Source organism: Tripterygium wilfordii, chromosome 9 (assembly GCF_013401445.1).
Source record: "Tripterygium wilfordii isolate XIE 37 chromosome 9, ASM1340144v1, whole genome shotgun sequence".
Taxonomy (NCBI): domain Eukaryota; kingdom Viridiplantae; phylum Streptophyta; class Magnoliopsida; order Celastrales; family Celastraceae; genus Tripterygium; species Tripterygium wilfordii.
Genome location: NC_052240.1, coordinates 1,838,100 through 1,858,995, shown reverse-complemented (window position 1 = coordinate 1,858,995; position 20,896 = coordinate 1,838,100). Strand labels below are relative to the sequence as shown.

The following is a 20,896-nucleotide window of genomic DNA, read 5'->3' as shown; positions in this document are numbered from 1 at the left end:
TAAGAAGAAAGAAAGAGTTCCTTGAGCATGGCTTGATGGCAGGATGGATTTCCCAAAACATGATTGCCGGCATGCACCTTCATTTGGCTTGTTTCAAATATCGTTCAACACCAGCAACAGATATGTCCCCCAACACAGTTTATTCAAGAGAGCAAGCTGACTCTTTTATCTCTTCCAATTAATAGGATCAAAGAGTGCATTGTTTGAGGACACCAAAATTCTCAGCCATCTTTTATTTGAATTTGTTAGTATATAATTGTATACTACTTAACAGTAGTTCTTATCCATCTACCAATAATCGGATCTGATAATCAGAATGTATGCAGATGCAAATAACCAAACCAAAACCATTACAAAAATTTTAAAAAAAAAAGGTCCCACCGAGATTTGAACTCGGGTTACTGGATTCAGAGTCCAATGTCCTAACCACTAGACCATGGGACCGGATGCGCAATTTCCTTCGAAACGTACTAAATCTCATTTCAATCAACTTCGCAAAGATATTGTAAGTGGCTAACCTTGGAAAACAAAAATGTTGTATTTGAAAAATAACACGAGAAAGAAGAGAAGAAGATAACCAATTACTATCATTTACAGTTGGGGCTGAGAAGTATATCTATTCAACTATATTCTTTTTCCTGCTCTGAACCACTGACCTACGCGTCCTTTACAATATAATTGGTAGATGAAAATGAAAAAGAGATTAATGCCTAAGACTTTAAAAGATAGAAAAATGAATAACATCAATGGTATTCTCTCTCTGGACTATTCATTTGATCGACCTGTGGACAGCAACTTCTCTCTGTGTTACTCCTGTAGTAGCAAATCAATGTCTGACAAAAATATCTGTGAAACCGGAAAAGGATTTGCTGGAATTATTCCAATAATTTCACCTCATCTCCACCATTGAATGCATTAAGTGTAGTGTTGTCAAATTAATGTATTGTTGCATTGAATGGTGGAGATGGGGTGAAATTGCTGGAATAATTTCAGCCCCCCCTATCCCTGTGAAACCAGGCAGTCTGAACTTGCCAAAAATGAACCTGTACATGGTATATGGTTAGCATATAGCAAAAATATCCACCAGATGTTGAAATTCCTTCAGCCCATAAAGAGGTATTGCAAGTCCTCTTCGGTGAGGCGAGTCTGGCGACTGCCAGTTTCATCCTCTCCAAATGCTGATGCAACCATCTCTCTCTTCTTTTGCTGCAAAGAGAGCAAAAAGCATGTATGATCAATTATAAACCCAAAGAACACGCAAAAATAATAATAATAATTAGAGAAATTAAGAATAGAAAGTAAAAAACCGCTAACATCTATCTAGAAGTAAATTCCAGAAACCAAACCAAGTTGCGCAATAACACAGGCAATTATTATTTTCAAAGAATCATCAATTTTGAAAGGGTACCTACCCAAGAACTGTTTTCAAGATGGTGAAGTTTCAACGGATGAACACAGCATAGTGAGCTTAAAAATATATCTTTCAAGGCTAACCAGTAACTCTCAAACTGAACGATTAATAATTTGAATGATAGCATTACAAGCGCAATAGATGATGTGGCCACAAATTTCACATTATGAACAAAGGAGAAAGTCTAAGACGACCAACAAATACCTGAAGAGCTAAAATACGATCTTCAACTGTATCTTTCACAGTTAACCGCAAAACTTTAACAGGACGTGTCTGTCCAATACGATGTGCTCGATCAATTGCCTGATCTTCAGTAGTAGGGTTCCACCACAGGTCCAGCAGAACAACATTACAAGCAGCAACCATGTTCAATCCAAGACTAGCAGCTTTCAAAGACATAATCATAACAGTAACCTACAAGCAAATAGAACAAAATTCAGAAGTAATTTCGTAAGACACAGCAAGTGAAATGTGAGGACAACTTAAAACACTGCCCTCCCTCTAGAATAAAAAATTTAGAAGCTCTCAGAATTTAGCCCTTGAAAAGCACAAACCTCAGGGAGAGTGTTAAAATCCTTCACAGCCTTATCTCTAGCCACAACAGACATTGTTCCATCTAGTCTTCTATATTGAATGGAGGAATTGCTAAGACAAGTTTCAAGCAAATCTAGCATTCTTGTCCACTGAGAAAATACTATGGCTTTCCCTCCCACTGCCCTAACTGAATTATCAGGGCTAGGATTAGGTGTAACGCCAGTATCGTATGTGTTTTCAGGACAATCAGTATCTTTATTGGAAGAGCTCTGTAAGAAATCTTTAGTTGATGCCTTATCTATAGGTTTAGCCAGTGATTGTAGGATCTCAAGAGCAGCCTTGATTTTTGAAGAATCATATGGGGACCGTTCAGAACACTCGAGAGCATCCACAGGCTCGGGGCCTGAACCATCAGAAGACTGATCTTGACCGGGCTGGTTGGAGATGCAACTGTTTAATATCGTTTTGGAGAACACCGAAGCCACACGGAGCTGAACTTTGCAGTTAATGGCTGGGCAATGGTTGTCTTCACCAGTAAGATGTTCACAGATGCATTGGTTACAAAAAACGTGACCACAGACTGAGACAACAGAATCTTCAGGTGGATCCTATGTAAGAAAGTAGCAGAACAATCAGAAATTGATATTTCTCCAAAATGTAATCTTATTGAAATTTTGGGACTGTCATGAATAATTTAAAAGCAAGCATTGAGGAATTGTCCATGCACATCATATTTCAGCGTCAAAAACATGCACAAAATATTTGCAATTCTCAATCAGATTGCACTCCTATAATGAAGAAAGCTTTACTAATAATGTAATAAAGCATGCTTGGCCCCTTTTCTGCAACATCTTTCGCTACATATTTAACATCCACTAACTCATGGAAACATCTCGTGATGATCAACAAAACAGTAAAATATAGGCCCCTCTCTTGGATGCAAAGAGAGTCAACTAGTATGCATGTGGTCCATACGACACTCTTTCAATCCATTAAACACCAAGTTATCAACTAAATGTGGCATACATACATATCAGTAGCAGCACATTTTTTGTTACATACGGAACTAAACACCTTTACCTCCCCCACATGCAAGACCCCCCTCCAACATATCTACGGAAAAGCATCATTCTTCTAATTGAAGCTCATACTTCAAAATGTTCCTTAAATATGATCACATTTTCACATTGCCAAATGGGAAACAATAAAAAAATCATGTGCAGAGGAAAATGGAATATTCATCGAAATAATCAAATAGTATTCGAAACACCTTAAAATTCATATGAAAAGATAAACAATAGTAACCCAGTGAAGAGAAAAGAATCAAGGTGAATTGAACTTAATCCACATTAAGTACGGTTAATACGAAATCCGGTCCCCCTAAAGTTTGGTCTAGTTGCATATCGACCCCATGCACGTAATAAATTCATCTCTTGTTTGAGTTGTTTCACTACAGGATGTCAATATGCAACCAGACAAAACTCAAGGGCCTGGTTGCGATCTAACCAACTATGTAATATTTCAAACAATTTGACTTGATACCCATGAACAAATAACTAAATATAGAAATAGGAATACTACTGCGAAAAATAAGTAGCAGAAAAGTGCAGTAAGATGCAAAAAATTGGACCAACTAATGAAGTGGCTATTAAAAAAAACCATTTAAAAGAGAAGATAAATGATAACACTATAACAAGCCTGAGGAAAAGAGAGAACCACATACGTTACAGATGTGACAAATTGCTAAGGAAGCTTCTAAACAACTCAGAAGATAAATTTGTTTATCTCGAGGAAGCTTCTTTGCTATCTCAATGGAGGATGTCCACATAGAACTTGAATCCACCCCCCTAACAAGAAAAGGATGATCACAAGCTTGACGAAGGCGCAAGAGCATCAACAAAATGTTTACATAATTTTGTTTGACAGTTCCAGCATCGGCATATTCCTGCATGATTACATAGAGTTTCAAAGGATATTCCAAGGATGCCAAAAATGTCTAAGTGCAAAAGAAACAGCTAACTTAAACAGAATTACCATTCCAGACTTTATGCTCAGGAAAAAAGAAAAAAAAGGAGACACCCAACAATACATTAAGATCCAAAACAGATCTTTAAATCAAACCCATAAATACATACTTTAAACTGTGCACGTGAGTCACTCTCTAATCTGGAGTAAAAATCACGTTCCTCCAACGTAAAATCCACTTTTTTAAGTTCTACCAATCTGGGAGGTAAGTTGATAATTGGTTCCCCGTCAAGAAGTGTGCCTAGAATAAACATTAAACAATAATGAGAAAATGATCATAAGTTATTGCAGTATATTGTGCAAATTCTTGTTAGCTACGACCACTAATCAAACATATAAAATGAAATATACAAAATTTGGCTGTCGAAATTCAAACATAGTTCACGGTTATTACATACATAAAGAAAACAACTAGTGGACAAGACTCCCGCAAAAGAAACAAGGCCTGGTAACGGCGGTTGTATAAGGTTTACCCAACAACTACATAGATGCTGTTACTATGGTTTGAACATGTGATGCCCAAGTTGCACAAAAGCAATTCACCACTGCACTAAGGCTCACCATTTTCTCTGTTGGTATCTCTATTGGTTCTTCTCCTCCTTTTCGTGTCATGCAGCTTAACATATGAAAAACTAAAATGGTACAAACCAAACAAATCCTCCATTCCCATCAAAGTAACCCATAGGAAAATATATTTTTCACCTCATAATCATTTAAAACCAGTAATTAAATAGACAATAAAAAGGGCAAAGAGTCTCAAAACAGTGAAAGAAGTTTTCCCTAAAATATCAATTAGAACATGAGAATCCCAGCCAAGAGATAAGCCAGAAGGGAAAAATGAGAATCCAGTAGATTTACCAATGATACATAAAGGAGACAGTACAGAAGGCTCAAACAAATTAACAATCTTCATCAGGCATCAAATGAAATGTGAGGCACCATCGTCAAAAACAAAGCATTTATCCCAGACAATGTTGCGATCAACTATGGAATTCATAAGAAACATTAGTATGATCCCTGTTCCCTGACATAATGACTTCAACACTCACTGAAATCAAGTTTATCGACAACATTTTTCTGCTGTTTATTTACAGATATACACGCCACTGATATTGGAATGAATAGCAAAGGAAAACTCATGGGAATCACTTACTCATATTGATTTATGTAGCTGACATCAATATTGTACTGAGATGAGAGACTCAATGAGGATAAAGATGATGAAGGATACATGTAATTGATATGTATGCTAATAACCAATAGAGTCTCACCTTTTGTACGACGTAGCATTACTGTCTTCAAAACAGCTTGCAACTTTCTGTACCCTTTTGCTGGATTCTTACTAATTGGAATCTTTAATGTAGACAAGAATGACTTGTAGACAGCATAAGGCTCGTATCTTAAGAATCTAAAATAGCTGTAAAGATCATCAATAGAATTTTGGATTGGAGTCCCTGATAAGCACCACCTTCGTTTAGCACGAAGACCCCAACAGGCCCGTGCTACTTGAGTTCTGTGATTCTTAATACTTTGTGCCTCATCTAGGACAACCCTAAACCATCCCACCTTTGCAAGAGGGCGAACAACAGACTCAAGCAGTGAACTGTCCAGCCCCTTTTTGTGTTTAGAACATTTTTTACCAGCACCAGGGGGGTACTTCCTTTTCTTACCGGATGAAAACCCCATGAGTGTAACACCATTCCCTTCAGCCTTTCTCTTTTCATCATCATCTCCATCAACGAGAGGTTGCTTAGGTACTTCCATGCTTACAATCGAATATGTTGTGAGGACAACATCGTACTTTGCCAGCTCATAAGGATCCTTTGTCCTATTGCTTCCATAGTATACCAAAACAGATAGCTTAGCTTCACCAGTCACCTTATTATGCAACTCCTCAGCCCATTGCCGAAGGACACTTGTGGGACAGACAACAAGGGTTCCAGCAGTTGGCCTTCCCTTTGCTTGCCCCAGACAATTCAATTTATTCATTTCAGTGTAACTTGACAGAACTTTAGAATGATAAGCATTTGGCTTCATTCCATCAAGCTCACGAACCTCATCATCATCATCCAAATTTAGGGTTTCTAACTCTTCTTTTTTAATAGCAACTGACTGTGGCTTACAAGATGGAGGTCTCTCCTTGAGTATGAGTGCAATTGTTGATATTGTCTTTCCCAATCCCTGCAAGAGAATGATTCTATAAATTCAAATGGAAGCAAAGTAAAGTTTATTAATAGCGTCCTAGCAAGAATTGTGGAAGTAGTAAATAAGATAGAAGCCAGACCTGATCATCCGCGAGAATTCCTCCAGAACAATGCAGGCTCGATGTCTCCTTTTGAACCATCCATGACAAGGCGATTCGCTGTCCATTACATCATAAAATTAGTTGAATAATGCACAAACAGGAACAGCATACATTGGAACAATTGAGCACACAAAGAGAGTCCGCAAAATACTAGAAGTTTTAACAAATTGATATAGCAAAGCATATAGAGTCGGCATGTACACACCCAAAGTAAGTACAGGAAATCAAATGCTTGTGAGGGGGGGGGGGGGGATTTACGGCATCCACGAAAGAAACCACAAGTAATCTGTTGGCTAATTGCCTGAGTTTCTAGCGAACATGATATATCACTTACTCAAAGCTCAGCTAACCTCATATTCATAAAGAGAAAGATCGGCTAACTTGTCCGTAATTTTTCAAGAACAATTTTTCTAGATATCCTGCTCATTCCATGCCTTGTTTTTATGCATAATATCAGTTTTAGTGGATTGTGTCCTTGAGACTTCTATAGTCATGCCTTACTTATTAAAGTATATTTTAAGATGTAAGTCAGAATAAAGGGCAACCCAGAACATGGGTCACCACGATAGATTATAATAATAATATATATATATATATATATATATATATATAACTACTTTGATGTTACAATATCAACAAGAATGCCATCCACTTGTCTATCCTCTTCACTTTTGCAATTTAAATTTTCCATTTCAAGCACCAATACACAAATGAGAGTTTCATTGCACCCAAGCTTGCTATACAAAGTAACTAATCAGTACCCTCATCATCTAAAACCTCTATTATGGCCATACCCTTAAATGCACTGACCTATTTTCAAATATCATCGACCTCACTAAAATCTAATAGAAGTAGAGAAAGGAGGACCAAACCTGATGCCTCAGAAGAGGTACTGCCAAAACACCATCTGGTGGACTAGCTTCACATTTTGGCTGAGAAAGATACTGCAAATTCATGATACAAAATTTAACTCTATGGTATCAGTCATCACCAACAACATATATGATCTTGTAAAAAATAATAGGATAGAGGAGAGCCATATTTGTAATAGCCAGCAAAAGGCAATAATGAAGAACTTATAAGAGCATGAACTAGCTGTGTGCTCCTTTTCCTACATAATAACCTTTCTCACTTGTCGACTTAACAGTCATTCAATGCATAAATGTTTTGATACTGAGGGTACTTGTGCCAAACAGAAGACATGCAAGCAAGCAAACACAACACATATACACGTACATAGAAACAACTAGGAACCAAAGAAAGCATTCCATATTTTGTACAGACGATAAAAGATTTACTTTATGAATATATGTATCCAAAAACTAACTAATATCCAGCACGTCATTATGAATTATCATTCAACAAGCCATCAGCAAAGAGATTTATGACATTCATCCCAAGGCTCACACAAACTCATCCCTATGTTATTCCCCTTTCAAACTTGAGCAAATTAGAATGACTAATTCCTGGGGCCATAGTAGCATAACACAAAAACATTGCTGAAAAAGCAGTTACCATAATATAAAAAAAGGTGAAAAAAAAATTCATTGTAAACAAGTTAAAAAATGAAATTCATAGGCAATAATGACCTTGTGACTTATGTACATGCATGATTACCATAGTGCACATGCATGTTCACAGACACCAAGCAAACATATCTTTTCTCTGTTGACAGAAATCTACAGCAGTTCTGAACACAGGTTCACAGTTATGTAGAGCCAAGGGTCAATTCAAAATCACACTGAAATAGAATTCCAATCCCGTTCAAATTCTTGAAAGTAGTTGGAAATTCTAATCTATCTTTTGAAACTAGAAACACTTGGTGATCTCAAATTCACAAATCAAAGCATACCATCTAAGATACACTTTAAGCATGAAGCATAAATTTTAGCACATATGCATATAATCTGCAGAGAGAGAGAGATTGTGCAGAATGACAATACTTTTGCAATAATTTAAGAGCAATTGACAACAAGAATCACTGGCTATTAAGACCAACCTGCAATGCAACTCGAAAAACTAATCTCTCATCGTTTGTCTTAAGTCTTGTGCTCATATCTCCGTTGTAGTTAGGCGAATCACCATAAGTAGAAGGTGGCAAAGTAGTAGCAGTTTTAACAAGTACTTGAGAAAAAATAGTTTTGGCAGGTTGGCTGATATCTTCAAGAATACATATATCGGGATCATTATCAACTTGAGACTTGTTATCTGAAGAATTACTCTGAATTGATTCAGGGCTGACCTTTGAAAGGTGAGGATTCAAACACTTGGGTTGAATCAATTTACCCTTTGTGTCATTCTTAATGCAACCGGACGACCAGTCATCTGAAGTGAATGGCTGAGGACAGGGAAAATATTGCTCCATGGCATTTAAATCAAAGCCTGCACCACCAATGGGAGATGTAACAGCAATTTCACCCACAAGCCCTCTGCTTGATTGGACAATCATGTCTTCTTTCTCAAACTTTGGGCAAGCCATGAGTTCCTGACTCGAAATAAAAGGCGAAGTACCAGGGAATGGCTGCTTCAAGTCCTTAATGCCATAAGAAATATTTTTACCAATAGTTTCATCAATCATTGGAACAGAGTGGCACATTGTGCTACTGGACGCTACAATTTCATCATACTTTTCATTCTTTACACCAAAAACTGGCCTTGTCATCACGCATACATTGTCATCAATTAATCTACCATCCGTGTCAAATGAAGAATTTTGACAGAATGGAGAAACATAATTGCTATCTTCAGATTTGAAATTCTGGCTGTTCACAGCCCAGTAGTCCACCTTTGATATCTCTGATACGGAAGTACTAGTACTTCCTTCTGGAGCACTCCATATCTTGCTAGTTGAGTATGCACTTTCTGTTGGAAACTCTCCCGATTCCTCCTTTGTTTTGGTCACACTTCTTTCTGTACTAGGAAAAGCTTGCAAACTGGAACTATGAAGCAAACAATGCTGAGTGTAATCAGACAAGGCCAAATCATCTGTATTCATGTAGTACTGCATGCTCAAATGATGATCATTGAACTCACTGGCAAAATCAGACCTATGGCACAGAGTAGAGTCAGCAGAAGTCATGGTATGAGGAGACATATCAGCATCCGTGAAAGGTATCTCATTAGGTTTATCACTTTCTGTTTCTGGTCCTCCCAGTGTTCCCAAGCTGTTTTCAGCAGATGCATCATAGCATCTGAAATTTCCATCAAAATCCCACATCACGGGGCTCTGTGCAGCATCTACAAGTACTAGAACACTAAAATGAGTACTACCAAAAAATACAGGAATATAAAAGGCATATATGAAAATTTCTACTGAAAGTTCTGTCATATATTGAAAAATTACTCCAGAGAAGATTTTACATACATTTGGAAGGAACTGCCCCAACTGCATGACTGAATTGAAACCCAGTTCCAGCATCTGAGATGTTAATATCAATATTATCTGCATGAGCTGAAACATGTTTAGCATCTCCAATGGAAAAATTAGAGGCCGCACTGCAACTGGGTACCTCAAATTGAGATACTCTAAACATTTCTGTCTCATGATTCCCTGTAAAAGCTAAATAATTTCCTTCAACATGGTAGGTATGCACAGGAGAGCCCCTCGGGGCTGAGGATTCCAACATCTGATGATCAAAGACGACACCGGCATCTTCTAAAGAATCTAATGAACCACCTAAACCAGCACTCCTAGCATCAAGTGACTCTGAATTATATGGAAGGTTCAATGTAGCATAATCTTTTGAGTCAGCCCCTAATGGTAGTGTACAATCTAAGACTTGATATCCTAAGAAAGAAACAAGGAAACTCATAAATAAAAATACAAATATCACTCAAAAGACTTGATCTTGCCTAATAAATTACAAAGACATCAGCTGTTACACTATCTGTACACTAAGAATGTATAGATTTAATAAATAAAGAGAATAAATGTCGACCTATTTACCTATTTGCGGCAGAGAGTTCTCATACTGGCTGACATCAGGAGTTGACCCAGATTTCGACAAATTATTAAATGATAAATCTTCTGGAGTACTCTGAAATTCATACAACCAAGAAGAGAATGCCAATTAAAAACGAAGCAAGAACACCCCAAAAATGAAATTACAAACAACTTATTCAAGAACAGACATTGCAAAAGGATTAGAACACAATTCAAGAGTCATATCACATGTTAAATTTTGGTGGTCTAAAACTCTAAATGCCAATATCGTAAGCAACAAATTAAGTTCAGTATGGCAATACCATTTGATACTAGCGGGTATATACTAACTCCAAATCAAATTAAGGTTCACCACTGGTATAGATTCTTCAAAAAATTATGCTTTGCCATGTATCTTACAAAACATACCTAAGACACGCAACAGGAGACACTGAAGAAGGGATACTCCAATTCAATCACATAGGCACTACATAAAGCATTCAAAGGGTATGTTACGCTTTGCATGCCACCCCAGTCAGAAAAATTCATTCACAATCCTTTGATTTACCGTCCTGATAGATCGAGACCAATCTCTTATAAGAGTTTAGAAACTTCTTTAATTTTTACTATAATTATAATAATCTACACACACCCCAAATACTCAATGCACTCACTTGTGCGAAAGCAAAATTGGAAATCCTTTCAATTGTGGGTCTTAATAATCAAATAATTGAAATACAGTATAAAAGGAAAATTGAAGTCATCCAAGTACATGATCTCGTATCTTCCCCTCCCATGATTCATCTGTTATATAAGGTAGGAGAAGGAGAATACTACGCAGGTAAAATATAATTCCAAACTTTGAAACTGGCAGCGGTTTAATATTCTCAGAAACAGCTACTTTTCATTACATGATATTAAAACTTAAACCTATACATAGACAAAAGGAATCTTCAACAAACCCTAATAGCCAATGCCAATCTACTCAAATTGTACCTAATCGCACATATGAGCACCAAAAAGTAAAACCTACCGGATTAGTATCCTCGTTAAGGACTTGCATAATGGTTTCGAGATCTATCTCCATAAAATCTCCCCCGTCGTACTCATCCCCCTCTTCGTTACCGCTACCCGCCAAATTCGAAGGGCCACCGTTCTCCATCGTCGTCGTCATCATCACCTACACGAAAGCCCTAATATCCGATCCAAACCAATTCGATCTAGAGACTCTGATATCGCATTGCCGGACAAAACAAGTTAACAAGAACGGAGAATTCTACGGATAGAAACAGATCCAAAGAAGGAAGTATCAACGAAATTTCGCGTGTGAGAGAGACGACTTTTTCTTTGTCTCGGGCAAAAAAATTCCAAGAAATCCACACGAATCGTGAAAAGTGTGGGCGGCGCAGGTTTAGTTTAAAAAGAAGTTGGAGGGGGGTGGGGGGTGCGCAGGTTAAGGACTTTTTCTTCGTGTCGGTTTTAGGGCTGCTCTCTGCAGAAATCTGCACAGGGTACGCGTGACGTGCGTCGGAGCGTGGGTTTTAGGTTTATTTTATGGTTCGCGGAAATCCTTTTTTCTTTTCCTATTCGGATTAGCATTACTAAAAGATTGCGGTGACTTAATAAACACGCCACCGATTTCGCTCGTAATTTATACTATAACGTACCAGACGATAACATATAGTATTATTATGGTGGGCAAGACGGATGGTCGCCCAGACCCCTAAATCCTCAGCTCTCATTTTTTTTTGAAAAACACGAAACTATTTAATACTATATTGATCACAAGATACATTAAATGACTCAGCTATATTGCCTATTAAAAATGATTTGATGAAAAAAAGTCGATAGCACCAACATAATTAATGATTTTACATTTTAAAATATTACATAATTCATACTTTTAAATACCACACAATTTTTTTTTTTTTTTTTGTTCTCAAAGGATCCACTTTTTAAAGTTCTCTCGATGCCCCCTAAGACTTAAGTATGTCACTGTTTGGTGGTTGGCATAGCTGGGGATAGATATGATATACACAAACTTCACGAGATTGAGAACAGATAGAACGCACACATACATAATTATATGGAGAGACTATTTTCGAGAATAGGTTAGCACTACATTAAAACATCATCAAATAAAAAAAACATGTATTGCATCTAACAATGTTTAGGTTTATAATTTAGATATTTGAAGAAACTTATACAACAAAAATATATGCTAATCCAATAATTATTCCAATATGGATAAGAAGACCGGAGATCATCCAATAGCGGTTTTGCCAAGAAAACTACAAATTATTTTAATTTAATAATCTCGAGTTTTTTGTTTTTAAAATATTTTGGAGTTGACTATATAGCAAGCCATTGTGCTTTGTTTGTTTAGTTGTTGTTGATAACTTTTGTGTTAAGTAACGTACACGCGGGCTTTCGTTGGGTTAAGATTCCAATGAGCTTTGTGTGGTTTAAATGTTTATTCCTCGTCAATGCAGAATAACTGCTCCCTCCCTTGGAATTTGAAAATATCTCAATGAAAATAAATCGTGTCTTATTTTCCACAAAAGGACAAAAAAAAGAATATAAGAAGAAAGCCCATTAATATCTTCGGAAGGTCTAACAAAAAGAGAGGCCTAGGCCCAAATAAAAAATAAATAAAACTGGCTAGTCCGCTCCGTAAAGAGAGGCCTAGGCCCATTGAAAAAATAAACCCCGGAAGGCCGGACCTGAATCCGAAATCTATGGAACAGGAGAAAGAGAGCAATCAATTATTGGCGAATTTTTTTCAGAGAAGCAAGGGATCGGCTGAAATTCAATTGACTACCAGTACCAACACGAAGCTTGTTTTGTTCGATCCGTCTCTTTTAGGTACTTCGCTTTTTTCCGTAGAACTATCGAATAGGTTTTTTTGGAGAATTGTAATTCCACGATATTTATTTCCCTGTTTAATTAGGGTTTTTTTCCTAATTTTTCTGTCATTGCGGAGCGAAAAGATAAAATATTTGTGCTCTTTTTTTCCTTTTTGGTCCATGTTGATTAAGGATTTGGTGTTTGTTCGCTGTTTTTTAGGACGGATTTTTGTTACAGTTGGCTTTTTGATTCGGAGTTGATGGCATTGATGATGGTGAGCCACTGATGTCACTGTTCTGGATTGTAATTCGTCAGCTTGCGGAGATCGAGGCTATGGTAAATTTTGTTGGTTTTCCAAACTAGACCAGTGTGGTTATTGTTTTCAAGTTAAGAAAATGACAATAAATAGTTTGATGTATATTTGGATTGGATTTCCTATGTCAAGTTGCTAGATTTTGTCTAGTTCTTACTCAGGAGTATAGATTCTCTTGGGTTGCTGAGAAAATGCAGTTGGAGACTTGATGTAGAGAGCCTCTTTTGACTGAGGCAAGCCAATGACTGTCGTGGGGTCGCTTTAGTTTAGGTTTCTGTTTACTGGGTGTTATAGAATGGATGTATGGACTATGGAGCATTTTAAGCATGAGTTTTTTTTTTCCCCTTCCCGTGCCTTGGTGGAGCAAACAGGGGCATATGGAATTCTGGAGATATGTTTCCTTTTCTCTTTTCAGTAAAGGATTCAATGCTTAGAATGCTATGATCCATAATGTATCATAAATTATGCATAAAAGTAAATTGTGATGTGTAAACTTGGTCTTACTATTATATTGGATTGTAATTTGCTTGTGTTTGCCTTTGTTCTTGCACAGGCTACATCTAAGAAAGTCATAACGAGGGAAGAGTGGGAAAAGAAGCTCAATGATGTAAAGATTAGGAAAGAAGATATGAACAAATTGGTGATGAATTTTCTTGTTACCGAGGGTTATGTTGATGCTGCTGAGAAATTCCGGAAGGAATCTGGCACAGAACGTATCCATCATAGCAGACACTTTTTTTTTTGTTTCTGACAACTTCTGGCCTTGGTGGCATAATTCACTTGTAAAGTATGTGTTTTTCCTTATTAAGAAATAGCAGATATAGATCTTGGAACAATCACAGATCGCATGGCTGTCAAGAAAGCGGTGCAGAGTGGAAATGTTGAGGATGCCATAGAGAAAGTTAATGATTTAAATCCTGAGGTATAAGGTTTCCTCCTCCTCCTCCTCCTCCTTCTCCTGAGATAATTGAGGAGCATCTTATGTGATATGATGCTTTTAACTTTGAGATAATCTCTTTGAAGTATTACCTTTAAACGGACTCTTCTATGTTTTAACCACTGCCTTTCTTTTCTGAAACTTATTGTTTTTGTTTGTTGGGATCTTGTATCTTGTTTGTTTATGAAATTTTGTGTGCTGTTAACGAGTGGCCAATGATATATTGATTTGATATTTACTCATAGATCTTTGTGTTTAATCTTTTCCTCTACCCATTGTTCTCTGTAGGGCATGTTTTTCATTGTTGATATTTGATTCAGTTAACCTGGTAATTTCTACAATTCAAATGAGAGATATTTCCATCCAATTGTTCTCACTGTAACTTCACAATTCACATCCATTCTCCCATCGTTTATGAAAAATTATGAATTTAAATGTAAACCAAACTGTATGAGTCATTTGCATGCTTCATAGAGTAGCAAAATGTTACATTTAATATTTATGGGTATAAAGCTACTGTCAAAATATTTACCCTTCTAATTTTAAAGGCTATGCCAGTTCTCTTATGTTCCTTGCTCCCTTTGACAAGGTGGATTTAGACCTCTGGAGATTTATGTTCTATGTACTTGAACTTCATATCCAAAGATATCCTGTTTCGGGTGTGTCTAGGATTTTAACAGACTGATTTGCGTCAGTTGTTTCACACTGGCAGTTGAAATCAATCGTTAGGAACCCATGTACTATTGCAGATTGAATTAATTTGACAATTAGGAATTCAATCCTTCTTCATTTGGGTTATGACATCATTTGGGTTCCATTGTTGCTGTGTTATTTTTTATTCTGGGCTGTATGGGTCTCTAGTCATCTAGAAAAATTGCAGCCTCTAGATTTTTCTCATTTCAGAATATTGTGTGCAGATACTGGACACAAATCCACAACTGTTTTTTCATCTTCAACAACAAAGGTTGATAGAACTTATACGAAATGGGAGAGTAGAAGAGGCTCTGGAATTCGCTCAAGAGGAACTTGCGCCAAGAGGAGAAGAAAATGTATTTTTTTGGTTTACCATAACTTTGTTATAATGATAAACTTGCAAACTCAGTTCTGTTATTGTTGTGCGTTCTATTTGTATACTTTTGATTCCGATTTATGTAAAAAATAAGTTTGGCATTGTATTATTGGAAAGATATGCTTGAAGAAAACTGGGTATTACATATTTTGAGCTTTTGAAATCATTGATAATATGTGATGATTAAAGGTTGGAGTTTTCTGCAGCAAGGCTTTTTGGAAGAATTGGAGAGGACCGTTGCTCTGCTAGCATTTGAGGATGTCTCCAATTGCCCTCTTGGAGAACTGCTCGATATGTCACAGCGTCTGAAGACAGCAAGTGAGGTGAATGCAGCCATCCTTACAAGCCAAAGTCATGAAAAAGGTCAGCGGGTGGTTTTTTAGGTTTATGAGTTTCAAATAAATAACAGAATCAAGAAATGTGAGCATTTATGTGATTATTGATGTTGTGACTTTTGTTTTGGAGGTGACGAATCTTTTGGGTTTATCATAATAAGTAGTTAAGTACACTGTGTTGTAATGATTATTTTCACAATGCATGTTGATTGTTTTCCCCCATCTCAAGAGCTGATCAGTTGAAAATTGCCTCAATTGCAGACCCAAAGCTTCCAAGCTTGTTAAAAATGCTGATATGGGCTCAGAATCAGCTTGAGGAGAAAGCCGCTTTTCCTCGGATAAATGATTTATCTACTGCTGTTCTTGAAGACCCTCCCGTTTGAAACACTTGAAGCTTCAAATGGATGATTCTAATTGCTTGCGCTGAAGATATGAACCAGAATGGATTTATCAAACTTATTGTGTAGCTCTAGGACACAATAGCTGTAGGTTGTTATTTGGTCATGGTTTCATTCGATAATAACTGTAGGTTTGGTTGGTTTTATTTGGTGAATGTGAATACCTATTGCTCAGCTTGAAAACTTTATTCAAACCCTTCTAGTACCCGTTTTGCTCTGGAGCATTTGTTACTCCGCCAACCATCCTGAGGCCATCATTGTTGTCATCTACATGATTATTGCACCACTCAACTTAATGTCATTTGGACAGTTGAGTGGGCATAAACTCGGACCATTAGAACGGTTCGTGCCAAACTAGATAGCGACAACCACAAATAAGGTTAGGTCGAAGCCATGAGCGACAAAATAGAGCAAACCCACATAGTGGATGGCATTACAATTTTTTTTGTTTATCAGAGTAGATCTTTGCTTCTACAAACGACATGATAGCAAAGCAAATAAATGTTTATGGAGTTACTTGGATCCCACCCGGATCGCATAAACCCATATATTGGTATCACAACCCTTGCTATTTGGATGAATGACTGGATTTGTACCATTCCGACAGCAGGAACCGTCGTCAAAATTGAGAGCATAACTTGATGGATCATAATGAAACTGGACCTTCTGCCTTTCCCCATTCTTCATGGCCTTCTTTACTGCAGCTCTCATTCTCCAGAACAGGCTCCTGCACTGCTTCTTGCTATAACTACTCGCCCACTCCAAGCTTCCCACCAAACCCATTCTCAACATGTAGTCTAGAGTTGAAATTTTAGACACATGTTTTCTCAGGCTATAGAAGGAGATGGAAGCAAGTTTGATTGCATTGCATTCTGTCTATATATGGTGCAACGAGAGAGGATGCAGAGCACCCAAAAAAGGCCTCAACTTTTGAAGAGAGAGGACAAAATGTATGTGCACAAGAGAGCAAGCAGAGGATTCAATATCTTTTTGGTATCCAAAGAAGCTGTACAGCTTCAATGGCAGTTGGCTTTTTTAGAAATCACGTTGGGATTCTAAAATTCCATCATCTAATGGTGCAAGATAGAGAAGGAGTGTGTGAGTGCAGTGGGCAGAGAGCCTCTCTATGGTCGTCTCACAATCATATGTCCTTGATTCCTTTAATACCATAAATACTGTAACTAACAATCTAACATGAATTTCTTTGTAATATGCAGTTTAATGTGTATAATTGAACATTAATCAATAAACTCTTTCAACATGGTGATAAAAATTCCAGTCCAAAGAGAAAAATGTTATTGGACTAAGGAATCTGAACAGTGATCAGTCAAATCAAGTTTCTCTGTGTTGCTCTAACTGCTTTGTCTGCAACAGAAAGAAACATGGAGGGATATGGGTACATTGATTACATTCTGGACTTATGCTTCACTTTCCTTGTCTTCATCTATAAAGCAACTTTGCTTCTCTCATATTCCCAATCTTAATTTCACTTGTCTCACTCTCTGGAGTCTGGCCTCCTAATTTTTCTTCTCCTGAGTGCAACTACCATATGACTGTTGCCTAAATCTGAAATCTGTGGACCTATGAAAGATGACATGTCATTCCATCTCAACATTGCAATGCTTGTCACTTCCCTAGATTCCTGATTTCAGATTTTGCAACTTGATTTCTTGCTGAGTCAAGTTTTGCCAAGTGAGGATCTTGAATTGGTCCCCCTGAAGTAGAAATAGTTACAAACTGACTAGTCTTTCTGCACACAAAGGAAACGATATAAGAGAACAAAATTTCTTGATAACCAAACGTAGCCATCGCATAAAGCCGAACTTCTGCTGGCTTAATGAGAGCAAAAGTTTGAGATTCGAGATATAAAGTGTATCATGCTCGAATCTCATATGGATTTGCTTCATTGTCTCATATGGATATGCGACTATAAGTTGATCTAGACTTTTGATAACCTACAAGGTCATACTAGAGGTCGACCGTGAAGTTTGGACACTGGTGTTATGTCAGTCGGGGAAGTGATGTCAGTCGGGGAAGCTCCGACGGTCAAATTAGTTAATGGTGGAGACAATTTATAGTGAGAGAAATGGGAGGTCTTTAGAGAGAGTGAGAGATACCAAGTAGTTGAGAGATACCACGTGTCATGGGTCACGTGACTGGCATATGTCGATCGAGCTTGTGGGCCTTGGGCTTTGATTACGCCCAAGGACTTTTAAAGGAGTTTCATTTTTGCAAGTTGGGTCCAAACCTGTCATGGGTCTTTGCGAGTTTGGCTAAGATTCTCGTGAGTTTAGTATTATCGATGGTGATTGGGCCGCTCATGAGCCTTGTGATGTAGATTCCAATGCGGACGATTTTTCACACATACATAGGTATATGCGAGCTTCGAGATATTTATGTGTGTTGGGTTAATGGGCTAAAGCAAAATCTTAGAAAACATTATACGAAGATGAAAATGAGGGATGTTCTTTGTCTTGTTTTTGAAGAAGAGACACTAGAACACTCTTGTTACCTCAAGCAAGGAATGCAAACAAGAATGAGACTACAAACATTGTTATTAATTAATCTAATAATGATTCCTTTTGGCCTCGGGATATCCGAAGATATACCATCTACTAAGAAAAATTACACTAAAGATTGAACAAGAAAACCATTGTTTTTCTCCCCAGAAACCACGCTTCCTGCTCAATTCCTAGCCGATGTCCACAACAATTGCATTGATTTATCCGCTACCCTCATCTATATCTTCCACCCACTTGTTGCAGTACAACTCCCCCATTTGGACATTAAAACAAACAGTTGATAGACACATCCGCCATACACGAATTCAATGGGTTCTCTCCCTTCTCCACCTAGACCCACAACACCACCACCGTCACCGGAATTCTCTCCATCTCGCTATCGGGTCTACGCCTCCTTTTGCCTAAGAGAACCGTCAGCGAACATGAACATCTCCAACTGGATTGAATTTTACAATCCAAGCAACAACACGTGGACTCCAATAACTTCGATTCCAGGCCTGATTGATAATCACGTCTTGAAGGACTTCGTCATGGTTTCTTTAGGAAGCTCAATCTACATAATCGGTGGTCGGCTATGTCGGAAACAAAAAGTAGCTGACTCCGATGATTCCACTGACTTCGTCGACGAAGAAATTGTGGTCTTATCATCGGTCCGGCGCTACAATGTCCAGTCAAACGAATGGTCCACTTGTGCGCCATTAGGCGTGCCACGTTACAACTTTGCATGCTCCGTTTGTGAGAATAGAATCTACGTGGCAGGCGGGAAATCCGAGGTGACAAGTGCGAGGGGCATAGCTCATGCCGAGGTGTACGATCCAACTCTTGATGTGTGGACTCCTTTGCCTAACATGAGCACCTTGAGGTACAAATGTGTGGGTGTGACGTGGCAAGGGAAGATCTACGTGGTTGGCGGGTTTGTGGAGAGAGGGGATTCGGGTTGGATGCCGTTTGTGATGGATCGGAGCTCCGCTGAGGTGTACGACACCCAAACGGGAAGGTGGGACCTCGTGGTGGGGATGTGGCAATTGGATGTGCCACCTAATCAAATCCTGGCCGTTGGTGAGAGGCTGTTTAGTTCCGGTGATTGTCTCAAGGCGTGGAAAGGTCATATTGAAGCCTATGATGACAAAGTTAACATATGGAATGTTGTGGATGGTTCGCACCTTCAAACATTGAACTCGCCCATCTCAACCAATGATCAAAATTGGTCTCCCATCGAACGGCTGTATTTAACTATGGCACCAATTGGGACCCACCTATTTTTCTTGGCTGGTTATCGGATGGCTGGGAAGTCATCAAGAACAATGTCAAGGGTGCACATTTTTGACACGTCGGCATCTAGCGATGCTTGGAGACACTTTGAGCCAATGGAGGAAGAGGGAGAGAAGGAGCTTTGCAGCCACTGTTGTGTTGTTCAAGTATAATCAACCACCGAGTTCATAAATAAATATATATAAAGTTAAATACTTAAATGTACTATTTAATCACGTGCATTATTGTCGTAGTTTTCTTAGGTACATGATGCCTTTGTCACCTCACAACACGAGAAGCACCAACTTTCTCATGTGTATGTATCAAAGGCTCATTTTATTTTGAACGTGTAATAATTGATATCCGGCTAAATACAACTTTTCGTAATGGCAAATTCTAATTCGGTCACCTAATCTTCGTTTCCTCGCTCAATATTCAAATATTTCAATTTAATAAGTGGAAGTCTAAATTCGTTATGATATAGTGCTCAAGCATATTTTGAAGTCGGAGGAGATGGGAGGTTAGACAAGATAAAAGGAGCATAAAAGAGGGATCGAAGCTCCAGGTGGATTGTAAGCATATTTGGAGATGAATGAATCGATGGAGAAGGTAATCGAGAGATGCAAGTAGAATTGGATTTGGTTTAGAAATCCTCATTTTTTTTAAATGGAAGTTTTATTTTTTGCAGTTTGTAATTGTCAAGTCACACCATAAGAAAATTGGTTGAATTGATTTTTTAAATGCTGGACTACACTTGACTGTACACATACAAAATGTCAAGCAGAAGTGTTCTTGATGTCTGTCTGGAATCCATGGATCTGCTTCGTCTTCATCGAAGGTCCCATTTGCTGATAAGATTGCTCTCTTCCGCTGCGTCACCTTTTGTTCATCTCTCCGCTACAATCGTCTGCTTTCTCTGGTGTAATCTTCGTCAGATGTTCATGTGCCCCAAGTCGATTTCCTTTCCTCTTGAAGAATGGAGTTATGGGCTTCGTTCTATTGTCTTTTTCATTGGGCTTGTCTCTGC

The 20,896-nt window shown here is 38.0% G+C and overlaps 3 protein-coding genes and 1 non-coding gene across 10 annotated transcripts; 2 read left to right on the top strand and 2 right to left on the bottom strand.

The window, feature by feature from the left end:
- Positions 1-372: 372 nt before the first annotated feature.
- TRNAQ-CUG lies at positions 373-444 on the bottom strand. Its single transcript has one exon. It is a non-coding gene; the product is annotated as a tRNA-Gln (tRNA).
- Positions 445-519: 75 nt separating this feature from the next.
- Positions 520-11,632, bottom strand: LOC120006562 (helicase-like transcription factor CHR28). Of its 5 annotated transcripts, XM_038856627.1 has the most exons (14): positions 11,231-11,632; positions 10,222-10,312; positions 9,640-10,062; positions 9,323-9,521; positions 8,275-9,214; positions 7,148-7,219; positions 6,255-6,332; positions 5,242-6,151; positions 4,081-4,211; positions 3,669-3,890; positions 1,966-2,553; positions 1,616-1,825; positions 1,006-1,206; positions 520-846 (listed from the first exon to the last, which is right to left on the bottom strand). In XM_038856627.1, exons 1-13 carry the CDS (start codon positions 11,372-11,374, stop codon positions 1,102-1,104), a joined length of 4,113 nt encoding a protein of 1,370 aa, XP_038712555.1. In that variant the 5' UTR covers positions 11,375-11,632; the 3' UTR covers positions 520-846; positions 1,006-1,101. The 5 variants fall into 5 exon arrangements, with proteins under 5 accessions (XP_038712555.1, XP_038712553.1, XP_038712556.1 ...); XM_038856625.1 differs by having other exon boundaries at positions 8,275-9,521; XM_038856628.1 differs by having other exon boundaries at positions 8,275-9,521; positions 9,640-9,717.
- A 1,269-nt stretch (positions 11,633-12,901) lies between these two features.
- Positions 12,902-16,309, top strand: LOC120005074 (protein GID8 homolog). Of its 3 annotated transcripts, none has more exons than XM_038854519.1 (7): positions 12,902-13,062; positions 13,264-13,380; positions 13,911-14,070; positions 14,176-14,279; positions 15,212-15,343; positions 15,570-15,726; positions 15,960-16,309. In XM_038854519.1, the coding sequence occupies exons 2-7, from the start codon at positions 13,330-13,332 to the stop codon at positions 16,079-16,081; spliced, it is 726 nt and encodes a 241-aa protein (XP_038710447.1). In that variant the 5' UTR covers positions 12,902-13,062; positions 13,264-13,329; the 3' UTR covers positions 16,082-16,309. The 3 variants fall into 3 exon arrangements, with proteins under 3 accessions (XP_038710447.1, XP_038710446.1, XP_038710448.1); XM_038854518.1 differs by having other exon boundaries at positions 14,173-14,279; XM_038854520.1 differs by lacking the exon at positions 13,264-13,380 and having other exon boundaries at positions 12,957-13,062; positions 14,173-14,279.
- A 2,252-nt stretch (positions 16,310-18,561) lies between these two features.
- On the top strand, positions 18,562-20,188 carry LOC120006499 (kelch-like protein 8). Its single transcript, XM_038856554.1, has one exon. The coding sequence runs from the start codon at positions 18,927-18,929 to the stop codon at positions 20,040-20,042; it is 1,116 nt and encodes a 371-aa protein (XP_038712482.1). The 5' UTR covers positions 18,562-18,926; the 3' UTR covers positions 20,043-20,188.
- Positions 20,189-20,896: the final 708 nt, after the last annotated feature.

What these genes read in the sequence shown, in the direction of transcription:
- LOC120006562 (XM_038856625.1), bottom strand. Translation starts at nt 11,374, where the DNA reads ATGATGACGACGACGATGGAGAACGGTGGCCCTTCGAATTTGGCGGGT. An exon ending in GAATTCTCGCGGATGATCAG is followed by an intron (nt 6,152 to 6,254) that starts GTCTGGCTTCTA and finishes ATTCTCTTGCAG; the next exon opens with GGATTGGGAAAGACAATATC. An exon ending in ATCGTATTTTAGCTCTTCAG is followed by an intron (nt 1,207 to 1,615) that starts GTATTTGTTGGT and finishes CTCTCTTTGCAG; the next exon opens with CAAAAGAAGAGAGAGATGGT.
- LOC120005074 (XM_038854518.1), top strand. Translation starts at nt 13,330, where the DNA reads ATGTCACTGTTCTGGATTGTAATTCGTCAGCTTGCGGAGATCGAGGCT. An exon ending in GAAGGAATCTGGCACAGAAC is followed by an intron (nt 14,071 to 14,172) that starts GTATCCATCATA and finishes ATTAAGAAATAG; the next exon opens with CAGATATAGATCTTGGAACA. An exon ending in AAGCCAAAGTCATGAAAAAG is followed by an intron (nt 15,727 to 15,959) that starts GTCAGCGGGTGG and finishes CCTCAATTGCAG; the next exon opens with ACCCAAAGCTTCCAAGCTTG.
- LOC120006499 (XM_038856554.1), top strand. Translation starts at nt 18,927, where the DNA reads ATGGGTTCTCTCCCTTCTCCACCTAGACCCACAACACCACCACCGTCA.